Source organism: Nyctibius grandis, chromosome 7, assembly GCF_013368605.1.
Source record: "Nyctibius grandis isolate bNycGra1 chromosome 7, bNycGra1.pri, whole genome shotgun sequence".
In the NCBI taxonomy this organism is placed as follows: Eukaryota; Metazoa; Chordata; class Aves; order Nyctibiiformes; family Nyctibiidae; genus Nyctibius; species Nyctibius grandis.
Window position 1 is genome coordinate 26,505,164 of NC_090664.1, and position 15,933 is coordinate 26,521,096.

Below are 15,933 nucleotides of genomic sequence, written 5' to 3' on the forward strand. Positions count from 1 at the left end.
CATGTGTCCAGAAGTACTGCCCTAACAGCTGAAACATTTTGGTATCTGTTTTGATACATCTCCCTGACTAGCCTGATCTCTTAAACATGTTCAGATCACCTCCTCATTCGAAGAACTATTTCAGTAATTAGTTCAGTAACATTTTTACAAGTAAATATTTAATCATTTGTTGGCATACACATACAGAAACCTTTTTCCCCCTCAGTGAATCTTCATCTCTTTTCTGATATGTGGATACTCTCTATAGAAAGAGATACAAGTTTGAATTTCCCCAGGCAAACAAGGGAATTCAGACGAGGTAATGCTCACTGGGAAGATGTCTTTACCAGGAGCTTTTTTTTTTTTCCAAAAGGTGGCAAAATCTGTCACTTTTTCTGTGGTTTCAGAAGGAAATGGTGGTCTCCATTGCACTTGGTGCACAGTGCCTTTTTATATTTAGATTTTTTTTTTTGTGAACATATATAGCGAGACCTGATAACAGAGACTTATCTATCCTAATTGTAATAGTTGAGGCAAATGATGAAATCCTCAATCCAGTGAAGATTGTAACATTTTTGTTCACGCTCAGAAACAAGTCTGTGGATACCTTAGGAAGCTAAAGTAAAAAACCTAAAGAGTTTATCAATTATAAGTGCTTTATGGATTAGTAGCACTTGAGAGAGTCTTTCAAGATCCCAGTATGAATCGGGTTCAATGTCCAGGTGGAGACCATTGATAAGTGGAGTTCCTCGGGAGTCGGTATTGGAACCAGTGCTGTTTAACATCTTTCTTGGCGACATGGACAGTGGGATTGAGTGCGCCCTCAGCAACTTTGCTGGCAACACCAAGCTGTGTGGTACAGCTGGAGGGAAGGGATGCCATCCAGAGGGACCTTGACAGGCTTGAGAAGTAGGCCTGTGTGAGCCGCCTGAAGTTGAACAAAGCCAAATGCAAGGTGCTGCATGTGGGTCGGGGCAATCCCAAGCACAAATACAGGCTGGGCAGAGAATGGATTGAGAGCAGCTCTGAGAAGAAGGACTTTGGGGTGTTGGTTGATGAGAAGCTCAACGTGACCCAGCAATGTGTGCTTGCAGCCCAGAGGGCCAACCATATCCTGGGACTGCATCAAAAGAAGCACGGCCAGCAGGTTGAAGGAGGTGATTCTCTCCCTCTACTCTGTTCTCGTGAGACCCCACCTGGAGTACTGCATCCAGCTCTGGGGCCCCCAACATACGAAGGACAGGGACCTGTTGGAGTGAGTCCAGAGGAGGGCCACGGAGATGATCAGAGGGCTGGAGCACCTCTCCCGTGAAGACAGGCTGAGAGAGTTGGGGCCCTTCAGCTTGGAGATGAGAAGGCTCTGAGGAGACCTTCTAGCAGCCTTCCAATACCTGAAGGGGGCCTACAGGAAAGCGGGAGAGGAGGTTTTAAAAGGGCATGTAGTGATAGGACAAGGGGTAATGGTTTTAAGCTGAAAGAGGGTAGATTTAGATTAGATATTAGGAAGAAATTTTTTACTGTGAGGGTGATGAGACACTGGAACAGGTTGCCGAGAGAAGTTGTGGATGCCCTCTCCCTGGCAGTCACAGAATCACAGAATGGTAGGGATTGGAAGGGACCTCGAAAGATCATCTAGTCCAATCCCCCTGCCAGAGCAGTGTTCAAGGCCAGGTTGGATGGGGCTTTGAGCAACCTGGTCTAGTGGAACGGTGTCCCTGCCCATGGCAGGGGGGTTGGAACTAGACGATCTTTAAGGTCCCTTCCAACTCAAACCTTTCTATGATACTATGAATAAGGGCACCAATATAATACTGATGTCCAGCTTTAGGCATCTTCATTCCTTTTCTGAACTGACCCATGTTCTTCTCTTTAGACTGCTTGATTTTGCAGTTATGAAATGAAATAAGAGGTTTCGTAGTCTGCACAGCATTGTGAAGTAAAAGTCATGTGTTATCACAGTGTATTAATGAAAGGGCATAGTTAATAAAGGCATAAAAGACACCTTAGGATGCCTTTCTCTGTAAATCTGTGGTGTTATGTAGTTGGATGCAGCGGGGCAAATCCAGAACCTTCTTTCTGTGGTCTGTCAATCATTTAGAACTCATTATAAACTTTGGTCCATTTCTTCTATTTCAGTTTATTCTATGGATCTGTTTGGGGGGAACTTACAGAAAAAAAAATACTTATGGATTAAATTCTTGTTGGCGGTTTAGTTCTAGGATTAATTTTGAAATTTTGTGGATGGTTAATTAAATGTTATGGATTTTTCCCTGGCAATTTGTCACATAAAAAAGATGCTTTTTTTTTTATATCTTCCTCTACATTGAGTCATAGTGAGTCCAATTTCATGTTTGCTTTCAGAAAAGCTAAAAAATGTTTAATGATTGACACATATTTTATTTGCTAAAAAGGATTTAAAAGTTAAAACTGTGCAGTTTTGCTTTTACCTTCTGTCCTTTCTCCTTTCATTATCTCCAAGGTGGATATATTCCTTTTTTTTTTTAATTTCAGGTAGTGGGAAACATTGATAAAATCTATAAATGAGAAATTATAATAATAAGAACTGCTTTTAAAAATAGTAGTAAAATTAATTTTATATGGATGTTATGGTTTAAATTAGCTGAAAGTCAATGGTGTTTTTGAATGTGTACTTCTCTGGGCTTATATCAAAATGTTTCATTGCCAAATGAAGTTTTATTACCCAGTAATATAGAAGATTATAAAAATTTAGAAAGTCTTATTTTGTGAAGTTTATTTTTGTAAGACGTAAGAAAAGGAGGTCCAGTAAACTTGGTGAATCAGTTGTTTAGCATATAAAAAGAGGAATGCAGTTATATGTGATTAATATAGAACCACCTACCTTTCTGTGACCTACAGGCAAGACTTTTGGTACCTTTTTTATTGAATCAAAGCTAAAACAGCACAGATTTTTATTCTTTTTTTCCCCCCTCTCTCTCCTCAGAAGATGTAGGCCAAATGATTTGAAAGTTCTTTCATGTTCCTCTGAATAATTATTGGCTGCTTTAACAATGTCCTTATATATCTCCCTGTTACATTGAAAATTTTCCTGAGATCCCTAAACTTGTGATCATAATTTCCCTATGCCTTGATAGTCTCTTGTGAAATGGAATGAATTAATTCATGTGCCAGGTTAATTGTAGTCAGTTTGGTACATCCTCTCACGCTCTCATCCCCTCACTTGGGAAACATCATGGAAAGTGCCTTCTGAAATGCTAAATCCTTCTTTCTCAAGTTCATTTGAATTCAAATGGAGCTTCCAGAAGCCAAGCAACTGTTGAAAATTAAGCAATTAGCCTGCATGCTTAAGAAAACAACATCCACCATTATGGCTTATATATTATTCTGATATTATTGATCTGAACTATTTAATTAATGCTTGTGAATTCATTAACAGCAATAACTTATTTTCAAACAATACCAACATTTATTGAACTTTTTATCTGAGAAATTCTGATATGACAGTGAGATTTAAAAGGAAGATATTGTGGTTTACACAGCAGAGTGAGCATGATCCATGTTAGTGTGGAGAATTAATGTCCTCTGCTTTCCTTTTTTGTCTTTTTGGCTACCAAAACATTGTGTGGTTCCTTTGAAAAGTACCTGGGGTTGGGGGGAAATGCTAGTAATCAGAGGAAGGGTAGTTACTTATTGAAGCATTTTATATTTTAGAAGGGTAAAGTTCCATGAGGAAAAAAGAAAAATACTGTGTAATTGCAGAATAGAGAAATGCTCATAATGTTATGTATTGTCCTCTCTTCTGTGAAAGTTGTTTTAAATCAAGCTGAGTAAATGTTTTGCATCTTTAAGTGTTCTGTTCTGAAAGAACCATACTCCATACTAAAACCTCTATTTGGTGATAATACTCTAACATCTGTAAGTCTTCTACAGTGGTCCTCACAGGATTTCTTTTAAGGAATTATTCCATTTTTCTACAGTTATGTAGTGGCTTATGTATGTTACAGTGAGACAGAGATGATAGAGAAAGCACTGAAAGTAAAGTAAAGTGAGCCTTTTTTTGAAAGCTCAGCCCTTTTTTATTGGGAAGCTCTTTACTGTATATACATTTACAAAAACAAATTTCCAGAAATGACTGCATTACTTCAGAGCTCAGTTCTAATAGGATAATCTAGACCAAGTATTTTAGGTCCTCTTGTGAAAATGTTTTTCAACTGTGGAGTATTAGAATCACAGATTTTATGGTTTTTCTCATACAGGCAAGAACCTAATCACAGGGCTCTACGCAGAGATCTCCTTTAGGCAGGACTGTTGCACATTCTTTTGATACAGCATGTGGTTTTGCATCTGCGTTTTGGGCTACTATAAACATTTCTAGTGTGCATTCAAGTCACTTACCAGCTCCTAAATAACTTTCAGCATCATTTGAAAGCTTCTGGATGTGCAACGTCTGAACTCTGGTTGTATGAATGTTGCTGTTTCCCTGGGGAGGAATACGGGTCACAGAGCATGTTAGAGCAGAGGACAAAGCACTTCCAGTGGAAGAAATCTGTTGTTACCTTATAGAACAACCACCCACTTTCTTTTTTCCTTTCCTGAGCACCTTAATCAGTGGCAGTCAGGGTGTCAAATATAATAAATGGACATGGCAGCCAAGTCATGTGTTACTTTGGTATCTGTTCTCTTTCCTGGCCAGAAAATATAAGGCAGTTTGGAACACGGTTTGGAGGACACGGGGGTAAATGGTAATCTGACCATCTTTAGAAAATATTGAAAAGTTTGAACATCTTTGAGAAAGAGAGTCTTCAGGGAGAAAGAAACACATAATTTTAACATTATTTATTAATCAAAATCTCTACCCAGGCATAATTATGAGCCTATAAACGGAAAAAGTGTAGCACTAGGGATTTAGTTATGCTGGCAGCCTGCTGGACCAATGTCACTCAGGTAGCAGTTTAAAAATCTAAGATAGCTATAAACTCAAGGAATATTTTTAGCAGTATATACATAATATACACACACAGGATTAAAAAAAACCCTTTATATAGTACGGAGATATTTTACAGTCCATCCATAAACCTTAACTTAAATGGGATTATAATTTGTTTTTTCTGTTTTCCTTTTTCACTTGGTTATTCCTCTTTGTATGTAATTTAATGAAATAGCTAAGACACATTTCATTAATGAACAATCTAACACTTTGTTAAAGTAAGTTGATTTATTGATTAGTGTATTTGTTATGCTTGCAGATAAAAATACATTTATATGGTGTAAACTAATGACTGATTTACTTGGATGCTGATACAAATCCTTTTGCAGTTTCATAGTTTATAAACAGATAATTAAATGTCAGTGACTTTATTATTGAGGAAAAAACATATAAAGTTTGTAGCATGACGAAACAGTGTATGATTTGCCAAAGTAGAAGAGAGTGGCTGAAACTCTATGATGAGACAAAGGTAATGAGTCCATGTCCAAGTTAATTATTTCCATTTTATGCCTAGCTTGAGCCTTGTGGAGGCAATTTTTTTTCAGTCTTTGCTATTTTGTGTTCAATAGGTAAGAGTTTTATTGGTTTCACTGAATTTCTTTCTCAAATGAAGTGTTCTGGATTAGAAGCTCAGCATAGATACCTTCTTGCCAAGTTTACATTCCTAATAACAAGGATTTGCACAAAATCAGTCAAATTTTGCAATCTGTATTGTTGGTCCCCTGTAAGGACAGCGATACACATTTAAAACATTACTCTAGGCAGTTAGGTCTCAGTCTTAATGGGAAACACCTTATTTCATGTGGACATAAACTTTCTACATCCCATAAATATGAAAAAAATGCCAGAAAGATGTCAGGGGGAGAGAAATCCCTGCTCCAAAGTGTTGAAATGATATTAAAGTAATTGTAAAAATTATTTATACTCCGACAGATTCCAAATTCACTGAGGCACTTTGAAAATTTAGTTTCAGTTTTCTTTTTCTGGCATGATTTCAATCTGATTTCTTCCTAGTCTTTTCTCTCCTAATACTGCGTTCACTGTGGTGAACTAAAGGAGTTGCACTAAAGCTTTCTATGGAGAGATGGAGTCTTCCTGAAGCACAGGGAAACTTCTCCAAGTCGATTTTGTGGTATAATGTGGGTTTATCCCTTAGTTATTTAATGGTGAAAACTTGCTGTCCTGTTTAGTCTAGAAACAAAGACAGCGATGCTGTTTTACAGATGAATGTGTGATAAGCTGTTTTAAAATCACATACGTAACTGAGTAGCATCATTAAGTAGTATGCAGTTGTTTCACAGTTATTTCTGAGATAAAACTGAAATTGTCTTAAGCTCTCTCAATATGTTTCAGGGCACCTTTATCTTTAGTGGTTCTATATCACCAGGATAAAATGGGATCATAATGCTTTACATTGCTGTGACCTCATCACAGTCTACACTTTCCTCAAGGGGGGCAGTGGAGGGGGAAGTGTTGATCTCCTTTCTCTGGTGACCAGCGATAGGACACGAGGAAATGGAAGGAAGTTGCATCAGGGGAGGTTCAAATCGGACATTAGGAAAAGGTTTTTCTCTGAGAGGGGGGTCAGTCACAGGAAAGGCTCCCCAGGGAAGTCATCCCAGCACCAAGCCTGTCAGAGTTCAAGGGACATCTGGACGATGCTCATAGTCATATGGTTTAGTTTTAGGTAGTCCTGTGAGGAGCAGGGAGTGGGACTCGATGATCCTTATGGGTCCCTTCCAACTTGAGATATTCAATGATTCTATGATTCATTTTATTACTTAAAACATAATGCTGTCTTACCAGGAGAAATCATCAATAAACTTTTATTAATCAGCTCTTACTTTGCTGGAAAAAGCAAAAACAAATTAAACTAAATGACAAACGCTTCAAATCAACAACTTTTTTTTCCCTGTAAGTAATGTGTTTCTCAGCACTCTCATTTGACTATTAGAACCTATTTAAGACAGGGTGATTAGTTTCTCTTTGACAAATACCAGCAAAACGTGTTGCTACCTAGAAAAAGACAGGAGGCCTTCAATTCCCTGAATTAGGCATCCAAAAATCCCCTGCATGTTGTATGCCTAATTATGGGAAAAGCTAAGACTTGCTAGGTACATCCCTGTGAGCTCCTTAGGTGCCTTTGGTTGCAGTTTTGTATGTGCTGTTAAGCCATATTCTAATCAAGAAACTAGAGAGCACGGAACTTAGTTTTGGTGTCCAGATGCAAGTGCTCTGAATTTACTCTGGGCTGTCTTACACCGTGCTCTGGGCTATTGTAGTAATACTGTGAGTTTTCAAAGTAATGCTTAATTCAATAATCAGTCACTTTCAAGAACAGGTACGCCAGGCTGTATCTTCAGAAATCACTATTTTCAAAGACAGTCTGAAGTTTATGTTAACACAATATTATTTGATGGATTAGTAAGAAAGTTTTTGCAAAACGAACAATTGAAAATACTTTTTTTTTTTTTTTTTTCCACTCTAGACAATTGATTTAGAGGGTTTCAAGCTGTTCATGAGGACTTTTCTGGAGGCAGAGTTACCAGATGATTTTATTGAGCATCTTTTTACTTCATTTAGCAACAAAATCTCTCACTGCAGCCCGTTAATAAAAAACAAACCCCAGCACCTTTCTGGAGGTAAGTAATAACATCACAGTAATATAAGAGCTGATGGTTCCCTCCCCCTGCTATTTTACTTCTAATAGCTTATAAATATATGGAATTCTAAACTGTATGTATTTTTTTGTTCTGATATTTGAGAAATTGGAGAAACTAACTCAATCATGAACAAGAAATACTGTGAAAAGAAATGGAAATTAAAGGTTTTGTCTTTTTAATTCACAATAATGATGCAGCTGAGACACCAAGTGGACAGTCTTTGTCACGTTAATACTAAATGGATTGCTATCATTACATGATCTTGCTGCCTACGCTACTGTATAAACGCTTAGAAACCTTCAGAGCTTCATGCAGGAGGCTCCTGCTGGTGCTCTACAGTTTCTGTGCCCAGTTGCTGCTGCTTCTCTTAATTGTCTAAGTGTGATACTGTTATTAGTAATCCTACGTACTTATCAGCTACTGATATTTTAAATGTCCTAATTAATGCAGTTTGAAATTTTCATGCTAAACTGAACATTTTTATTAAAAGTGATTTTGAGTTCAGAGGACATAACATGTTAAAATACTTAAATGCAAAATAGTGTTAAAACTGTCAACTTACAAAATTTTACAAAACTTTTAAAGAAAATTTGCAGAAGAAATTTAAGGTTACCTTCCTAACTTGAAATATTTGGTTTAGCACTTTAGCAATTTGAGAACTCTGTCAAAATCCAGCAGCTAAAAGCAGAAGCTAGACTAATTTAATGAAATAAATTGTATGTTTTGAACAGCTGGGGCAGTCGGTGCTTAGAGCAAGTTACCAAGTGGTTTGCTGGGTACTTGATAGCTTGAATTCTTTATATGAAGATTAGGTGTCTTCAATTTGCAACTCATCCAGAAGTTGTGAATTTGATACAAGTGCTACTAGCTGAAATGTTAGCTTTTCTTGCAGATACCAAGCACTAGATTTCCATAGATGCTTCAGTGTACAATGCTAATTATAGGTTTTCAGAGATCACCTATGGACACTGATCTGTTTTTGCTTTTTAGTGCATGTCATTCTCAACTATGTTAAATAGATGGGTTTCAGTTATTTTTCTTTATTTAAGTTTACAGTACCTCTTATTTCCACTTCTTAGATTTGTATTTCCTGGCAAAAAACAACAAGAAAACAAACACCCCCCCCCCCCCCCCCCCATATTACATTATTATCTTCTATTATATTATAATGTGTGTATATATATATATAATGGTCATGAGCTGTAATTAGACTTAACTGAAAAAACTTTTTTCTGCTAGCAAAGCTTGCTTACCACATTGAGGGTATGATTCTTCATATATTTTTTTTTAATTTGAATCAAATTCATCAGGTATCTTTTTTGTCCTTTCTAATCAGAACTGCCATGAATACATCTCCTTCCATGTACAGAGCAGTAGGCTTAGTAGACTATGGTGTAATCAGTTGTGTGGAGTATTCAAAACCTTCTATTGCTAACTACAGCTCTGATAATGACTTACTCATGGATTTGGGCAAGTCATTTAGACCAGTGATTCAGTCCTTGCCCTTAAAAACACTTTGCAACAGAATCTCTAAGGGCATGTCTAAATGTATGCTTTATAGTATGCTGCAGGGTATATTTTGGATGTCATGAATTTTCAGCATTGCATTTTTTTCAGCTATGAATATAGATTCTGTTGCCTATAAAGTCTCAGCTGCACAATTTCATTTCATTACTTTTAATTTTTCATTGAAGTTTTTGCCATGTTTTCATCAATGAGTAGCATCAGCAATAAACATGCACTGTACTAGCCACCAAAATTTGGAATCTTTTACACTTAACACTTTTTGCCTGATAACTCCAATAGCAGCTGATGTTTAGTGGTATATAATTATTTATTATGCTGTGTTTTTACATACATTGTCTGACTACTATTATTTAGAAAAATAATGTTTTATCATTTTGGTGTTCTATTTCTATGGTTTTGACACTTCATATGTAGAAATGATAACAGCTGGTTTTAGGTCATTACCAGATTTACAGCTAAATTCTGCCCAGTGTAGGCCATACTCAGCTTTCTTCACTTTCAATATAATTCTCTCTGATAGATTTTATTCTTATATGTGGTAAAATAATAATAACAATAATAACAGTAGTAGTAATAATAATAGTAATATTCATCATTATTATGGTTATTATTATTGTTGTTTAAACTGTATGCTGTTTCTTACTCTAATACTACTTCCTAAGATTTTTTTCTCCTTCACTCACTTTTCTGTTTGTAGTTAATTTTCATCTTTTTCTGTTAGTAAGGACTTTAGAAATAATGTAACATGACACCAGATTAGTAGTCTTCTGTCTGTATTCAGTGTAATACCAGAAGGACTGTTTTATAAATTGTTATACCCAAAGCATGTTCAGAGAGACAATTCAGTTCACCTCATGGAAGAGTTATTTGTGCTTGAAAATATACTGTTCATATTGTAAATCAATTGCATGAGATTTAAACTAGATGTTACATCTTTATCATTTGTAGCATTTAAAGGGAAAAAGTGTGCATTGGTACATTTTGATGAGCAAATGAAAATTACGGGAACCTTTGTTTTAGGATATCTAGTAATTTTTAAATGTTACCAATAGTGAAAAAAACTGACCCTACTTGGAAATAAACTTGTCAGAAAATGGAAAGGTACACGAGAGCTAGAGGAGATCACAAGGAAAGTAGCAGGGTTCATTAGTTTCTCTGGTATGTATATGTTTTTTACTTAGTGTCTCCTGGTCCACTCATGTCTGTTTATAAATTGTATTTTCAGTTAAAGTGTCTGAAGAGAGATGGAAACAGATGCCAGGTAAGCAGCAGCACTGTAAGTCATCTGCAAGTTAGCGCACTGTAGCCACCTGTCTCCCACCTCTGATTAAGAAGTAATACTTTAACGTGTACTTTGCAGCTGACGATAAGCTGAAAGATACCTTAAAATCTGTATGCCTTTTCATTTAGATTTCAGGACTATACATTTTTGAGAAGATTTAGCCTGAGTTTTATAATGCTTTTTATTCTGTGCATAAGACTGGAATATGAACTATTTGTGTAAATTGTGTGATGAAAGCTAGCATCTTAATTGATTAACATTTTATACTGTCTTAATTTTAAGGGCACTTAACTGACATGCAAACTCATTTAGTAGAACATTGCCTTATTAAATCTTTTTATTACTTTAAATATTTACTTTCAGTGTTTATAATCTGCCTGAAACCATAAACATGAACTTGATTCAAAGATACATTTTCTGCATGCCAATTTGCTCTTATTTACTGAAATTTTTATTTTTAACGTGTTTACCACAGTAGACCTTTGAAAATGTCTTCAGATTGTAATGAAGTTTTTCAAGATAAAAATAACGGGGAGAGGGGAAACCCACCAGAATTCTGTTTTCCTTTGCTGCATTAATTAACTTGTCTAAGACAAATGGATGAGAGAAATTATGTATGCAGGTTATGTGTGCAATGACAAATCTGTTCTGAATTAGTTCTAGAAAATATTTAAGATCAGTAAATTCTTTTGTAAAGTTTCACTTTTAACATCACTGAAGTCAGTGAGAAATGTAACAAACTTGTAAAGAAAGTTCTATTACTGCTTTCTCTGTATTCACCTGTCCTTCCCCTTTTTTTCCCCTCTATTTATTGGTCCTGCAGATTCCAGTAATATCATCAGGACCGATCATATTAGTGTTCTCTTAGAACAAAAAGTTTGGCAATGTTGAAACTTGTATTCCAAGTGGTACACTGGAACTGCTTGATCACAATGTTTGAGCAATTATTATGACTATTATTTAAATTCTATGTTTATTTTTATAGTATTCTGTGGCCAAGGCTTCCATGTTTTAAATATACATTGCTCTGACACACATCTGGCTGTGTTTTTGGGAAAACTACGTGCTTGAGTATTACCAGAGTTTTCTTTGACACTAAAACATCTTCAATTAGTGTACCTGGTGTCAATAAGTAATTTAGATGGAGCTTCTACAAGCATGAGGAGGTGGATGCAGCATTGGGCAGGGATTGTTTTAATACCTAAATTAACAATTAATGTTGTAGAATAAAAATATTTACCAAACTTTTTTGTAGTCAAATGACATTAGATCAACACAAATGAAAAAAAGGGTTATGCCATTTCCATAATTAATTTTTTGGTTCAATAGTTTGCTTTATCCATATAATATTTTAAAACCTCACTATCATTTTAATTCTGCCTTTGATGGATAAACTATGAACATGAATTGTTTAAAACTTCACATTTATATTTAAATGAAGAAGTCACCTGAGATTCATATAAAATGAAGTTGCATGCATGCAAGAGTTATATTTTCATTTTCTGCTTATATTATACGTTAAGAGTAACAAAGGCTATCTGTTATTTCCAGGTCTGAGACTTAACAAAGGTACCTCTACATCCAGGCCTCCTACTCCTGCCAACTTGCATTTACCAGACATGATCCAGCTGAAAGATATTGTTTGCTATTTGTCACTGCTAGAAAGAGGAAGACCTGAAGACAAGCTAGAATGTATGTTCTTTTTTTAAGTTAATTTTACCTATTTATTTCAATAAGTCATCAAAAATTCTATTTCCAAATTTTCTGAGTTTAAGATTCAATTTTGAGTAGCTGCATTATAAAAATGGTTCTAGGTGACCATTATTGCAGAAATGATGTTTTATTCTTGCTAATAGTATTAATTTGATGAGATTTTAACTAAATCCTTTGTATCTAACACACACTAAGATGGGGAGTAAGGATCATACATTCTGCAGTTAAAATAGTCCTTTCTATAGTGTCATCTCTTCATTAGTATCAGATCTGAGAAAAACAAATGAAATATACTGAGGATACTTAGAGATATATAGAAGTGGTGAATAATTTGTAGAAAACCAGCTAATTCAAATAAAGATTAGTTGTTAATATAGGCCATGGGCTCTATAATATTAGTGAATATAGAAAAGCCAGGAATGATCCAAGTCTGCACCACTGTTGGGAATGAGTGTTTGACACTGCAAGTTAGAAATTACTTGATTTTTTTTAAATTAAGGGCTTCATTCATTAAAGCCCAACACCTCTACCTGTTGAAAAAATAACTGAGAATTTGGTCTGTGAATTGGAGAAAAAAAGAAAAGCCGTGTGTTTCCCCATTATGGAATTTTAGAAGCCAGTTTTCCAGATAGATAAACAGTCAATCCAATCGTATAATCCTTACTGAGACCAAATATAATTTGATATACATAGCTGGTCTGTCTATAAAAGAACTGTGGGATCAGGCTCTAATACTGTATGGAAAGTAAATACCCAATATGATAGGAAATGCAAACAGTAGGCAGCTTCTGCCAGAATGAGAAATTCATTATAAGGTTCATGACCCCATCTTGTTGAAGTATCTTGATGTTTCATTACATCTAGTTATCTTACAATGACAACTTTGTACTGTAAGATCACTGATACCTTTGCCTGAGCAAAGATTATAAGGAGCCATCCCCACTTTTGGTAATACCAGTTTGGTATCATATGATTAGAATATAAGGATGTATGCGTGAATGTTCATTCAGAACACAAGCACAGGAAAACTAAGATCCTAGGATTGAATTCAACTTACAGTATAATAACTGTTTCATGGTAGCAAGTTATGCAAGCCGTATCAGAGCTCTGAAGAGCTCTATGCACCAACCATAGCATGAAATGGAGAACAGTTGCCTCCCCTGGTGTCAGGAATTGGAACAATGAAAAGGGGGAGAGGCAGAGGAGGTGATTATTTTAGTGTAGTGCTCCATGAACTTCCTGCAACAGGAACTGCATAGGCAAAAAACTATGAATGATTTAGGAGCGAGAGAGCCTGATCTAATAAATGTACAGTTCTTATGTGTTTTGTATGTTCAAGATCATTTGCATTTACTACATATAATTAAGGACATGGTTATTATATAGGATTATTTTCTACTTTGTTGTATAGAGTTGAAATATACCACGTATTGTCACTTTTTAGCGTCTAAATTTTGGCTTATACTGTACCATCAGTATGCAGAATTCCCTGTTGATTTTAGTTGAATTGTCCGTATAAATTAATGGTATAATTTAACTGTTTGTCTGAAATAATTTTATAGCAGTAGGTCCTGTGGCTGTAAGGTAAATTATAAATTAGTAGCAGTGGAGTGAAAAAAGAATGGATGATTTATTCTGGAGTTGCCAACATTAATATTAATAGTAATCTCAAATCATGATTTTTTTTTCCTGTTGACAAAAAAATGGAAACACTCTGAATCATAGCTGAGTGTTTCAAAACTTGATTCCTAACAAGCAGAACATGGAAGTGGTGCTTTCAAATAAAATCTGATATAAGCTGGAAGATTTTCTAAGATAAAATACACTAAGATGAAATAGTATTTATGCTTTGGATCTATATGTTCTGTGGATTTTCATAGATTTACAAATATTCCAGCAGATAAATGGATTCTCTGACCTATTAACAGTGTGTTTCTAGAGGTCTTAAGCACTGCAAACCTCACCTGTTTGACATGCTCAGCCTATCTATTATTCATAAACTATATATGGCCTGAATATTAAGAATATCCCAAACTTTCCTAGGGAAGATACACTAGAAGAATTTAAGTTCTCTTTTTAAGGTCATATTGCAAATAGTTCAAGGTGTACCCATACTGTTAAGTACTTTCATGCTATGCAGCTCAACCTGTAGACTTGGTCCATAGAAACCATTTTGTGCTCTCTGCATTGTTTTCACATACACCAAGCATTGCTTGCTGGTGTCCACACTATGAGTCTTGAATGTGTGAGAAAGACCACTTGTAAATATGCAGGGTGCTTCCTAAGAACTGAATGGTGGTGTTTCATAGCTCAACTTTTCTTCCTTTAATGACCCCAACAGCAGAAGTTCTTTTAGCTCACAATTGCATGTGACTTTATCAGCACAACCCATTCCTCAATTTGTATGTTTTTTTTATCAGTGTAACCATGGACACCAGACATGTATTCCTTGTGAAACTGTTCAGAGAAATGCCAGGAGGCAGTATGAAGGGCATTAGACGTAAGAGGTGCGGAGGCATACAACCTCCACAGGCAGCATAGCTTTACAAACATAATATGCTTACAAGTGCTCAAACTTCTCTCCATTATTATGAACAGAAACTCCAAGAATTATGAGCTGTGGGTTTTTTTGCCAGTTTCTCTTATCAAGACTCTCTCCAGGTTATTCTGATTTTGTTCTTTCCATACCAATAGAAGCTTCAAGAATGCCACACTGTTCTTTTGTATTTTTTCAGTAATATGATTAGTTGTAGTCTGTCTTTTTCCTGTGCTATGGAGTTCTTGGACACTCAGGTTTCTGTGGAGAGTGACAAGAGTTTTCCAAGTACGTGCACTGGTGAAAACAGAAAGTGCATTCAGCACTTGTTTGTGCATGTATTTTTGAGAATCAGTTCTCCAATTTCTTCTCAAAAGGCCATAATTTTGAACTTTTGGAATTTCTGGCATGCCACCTTTTGTCATATGGGAAAGGTTTATGTCGTAGGGGCAAAAGGGTTCTGGGACAGGAATTAGCAGGGCTCATTCGGAGAGCTTTAAACTAGATTCGAAGGGGGATGGGGTAGTAGCTGGGCTTGCACCACTGGGGCAACGCTCTAGTGTTGAGGTAGACCAAGTGGGGTGAAATCGGTGTGCTCAGCTCGCTCCCTGAAATGCCTGTACACCAATGCACGCAGCATGGGGAATAAACAGGAGGAGCTGGAAATCCGTTTTCGGTCGGGGGGCTATGATTTAGTGGCAATTACAGAGACTTGGTGGGACGCCTCGCATGACTGGAATGTGGTCATGGATGGCTATGTCCTGTTCAGGAAAGACAGGCCACTAAGGAGAGGTGGTGGAGTTGCTCTTTATGTGAGTGAGCAGCTAGAATGTATTGAGTTCTGTCCAGGGGCGGATCAGGAGCGAGTTGAGAGTTTGTGGGTGCGAATTAAGGGGCAGGCTGGCAGGGGTGATACTGTTGTGGGTGTCTATTAGAGGCCACCGGATCAGGATGAGGAGGGTGATGAGGCCTTCTACAGGCAGCTGAGAGCAGTCTCTCAATTACAGGGCCTGGTTGTCATGGGGGATTTCAACTACCCTGATATTTGCTGGGAGGCCTACTCAGCCAGCCATCCTCAGTCCAGGAGGTTCCTCCAGTGCATTGATGATAACTTTTTGATGCAAATGGTGGATGAGCCAACTAGGAGAGGAGTGCTGCTGGATCTTATCCTCACTAACAAGGAGGGTCTTGTTGAAGAGGTGAAGGTTGAGGGCAGCCTTGGTTGTAGCGACCATAAGATGGTAGAGTTCAGGATCTCATGTGGCAG

General features: G+C 36.6%; 1 protein-coding gene across 6 annotated transcripts in view; it reads left to right on the forward strand.

Annotated features, from left to right (window-relative positions):
* The window catches only part of DGKB (diacylglycerol kinase beta), a 336,656-nt gene that overhangs the window by 47,973 nt on the left and 272,750 nt on the right, over positions 1–15,933 (forward strand). For all 6 annotated transcript variants that reach the window (XM_068404614.1, XM_068404612.1, XM_068404613.1 and 3 more), the window contains 2 exons: positions 7,434–7,587; positions 11,969–12,109. In XM_068404614.1, the coding sequence (XP_068260715.1) occupies positions 7,434–7,587; positions 11,969–12,109 (295 nt within the window). The remainder of the gene's footprint in view (positions 1–7,433; positions 7,588–11,968; positions 12,110–15,933) is intronic.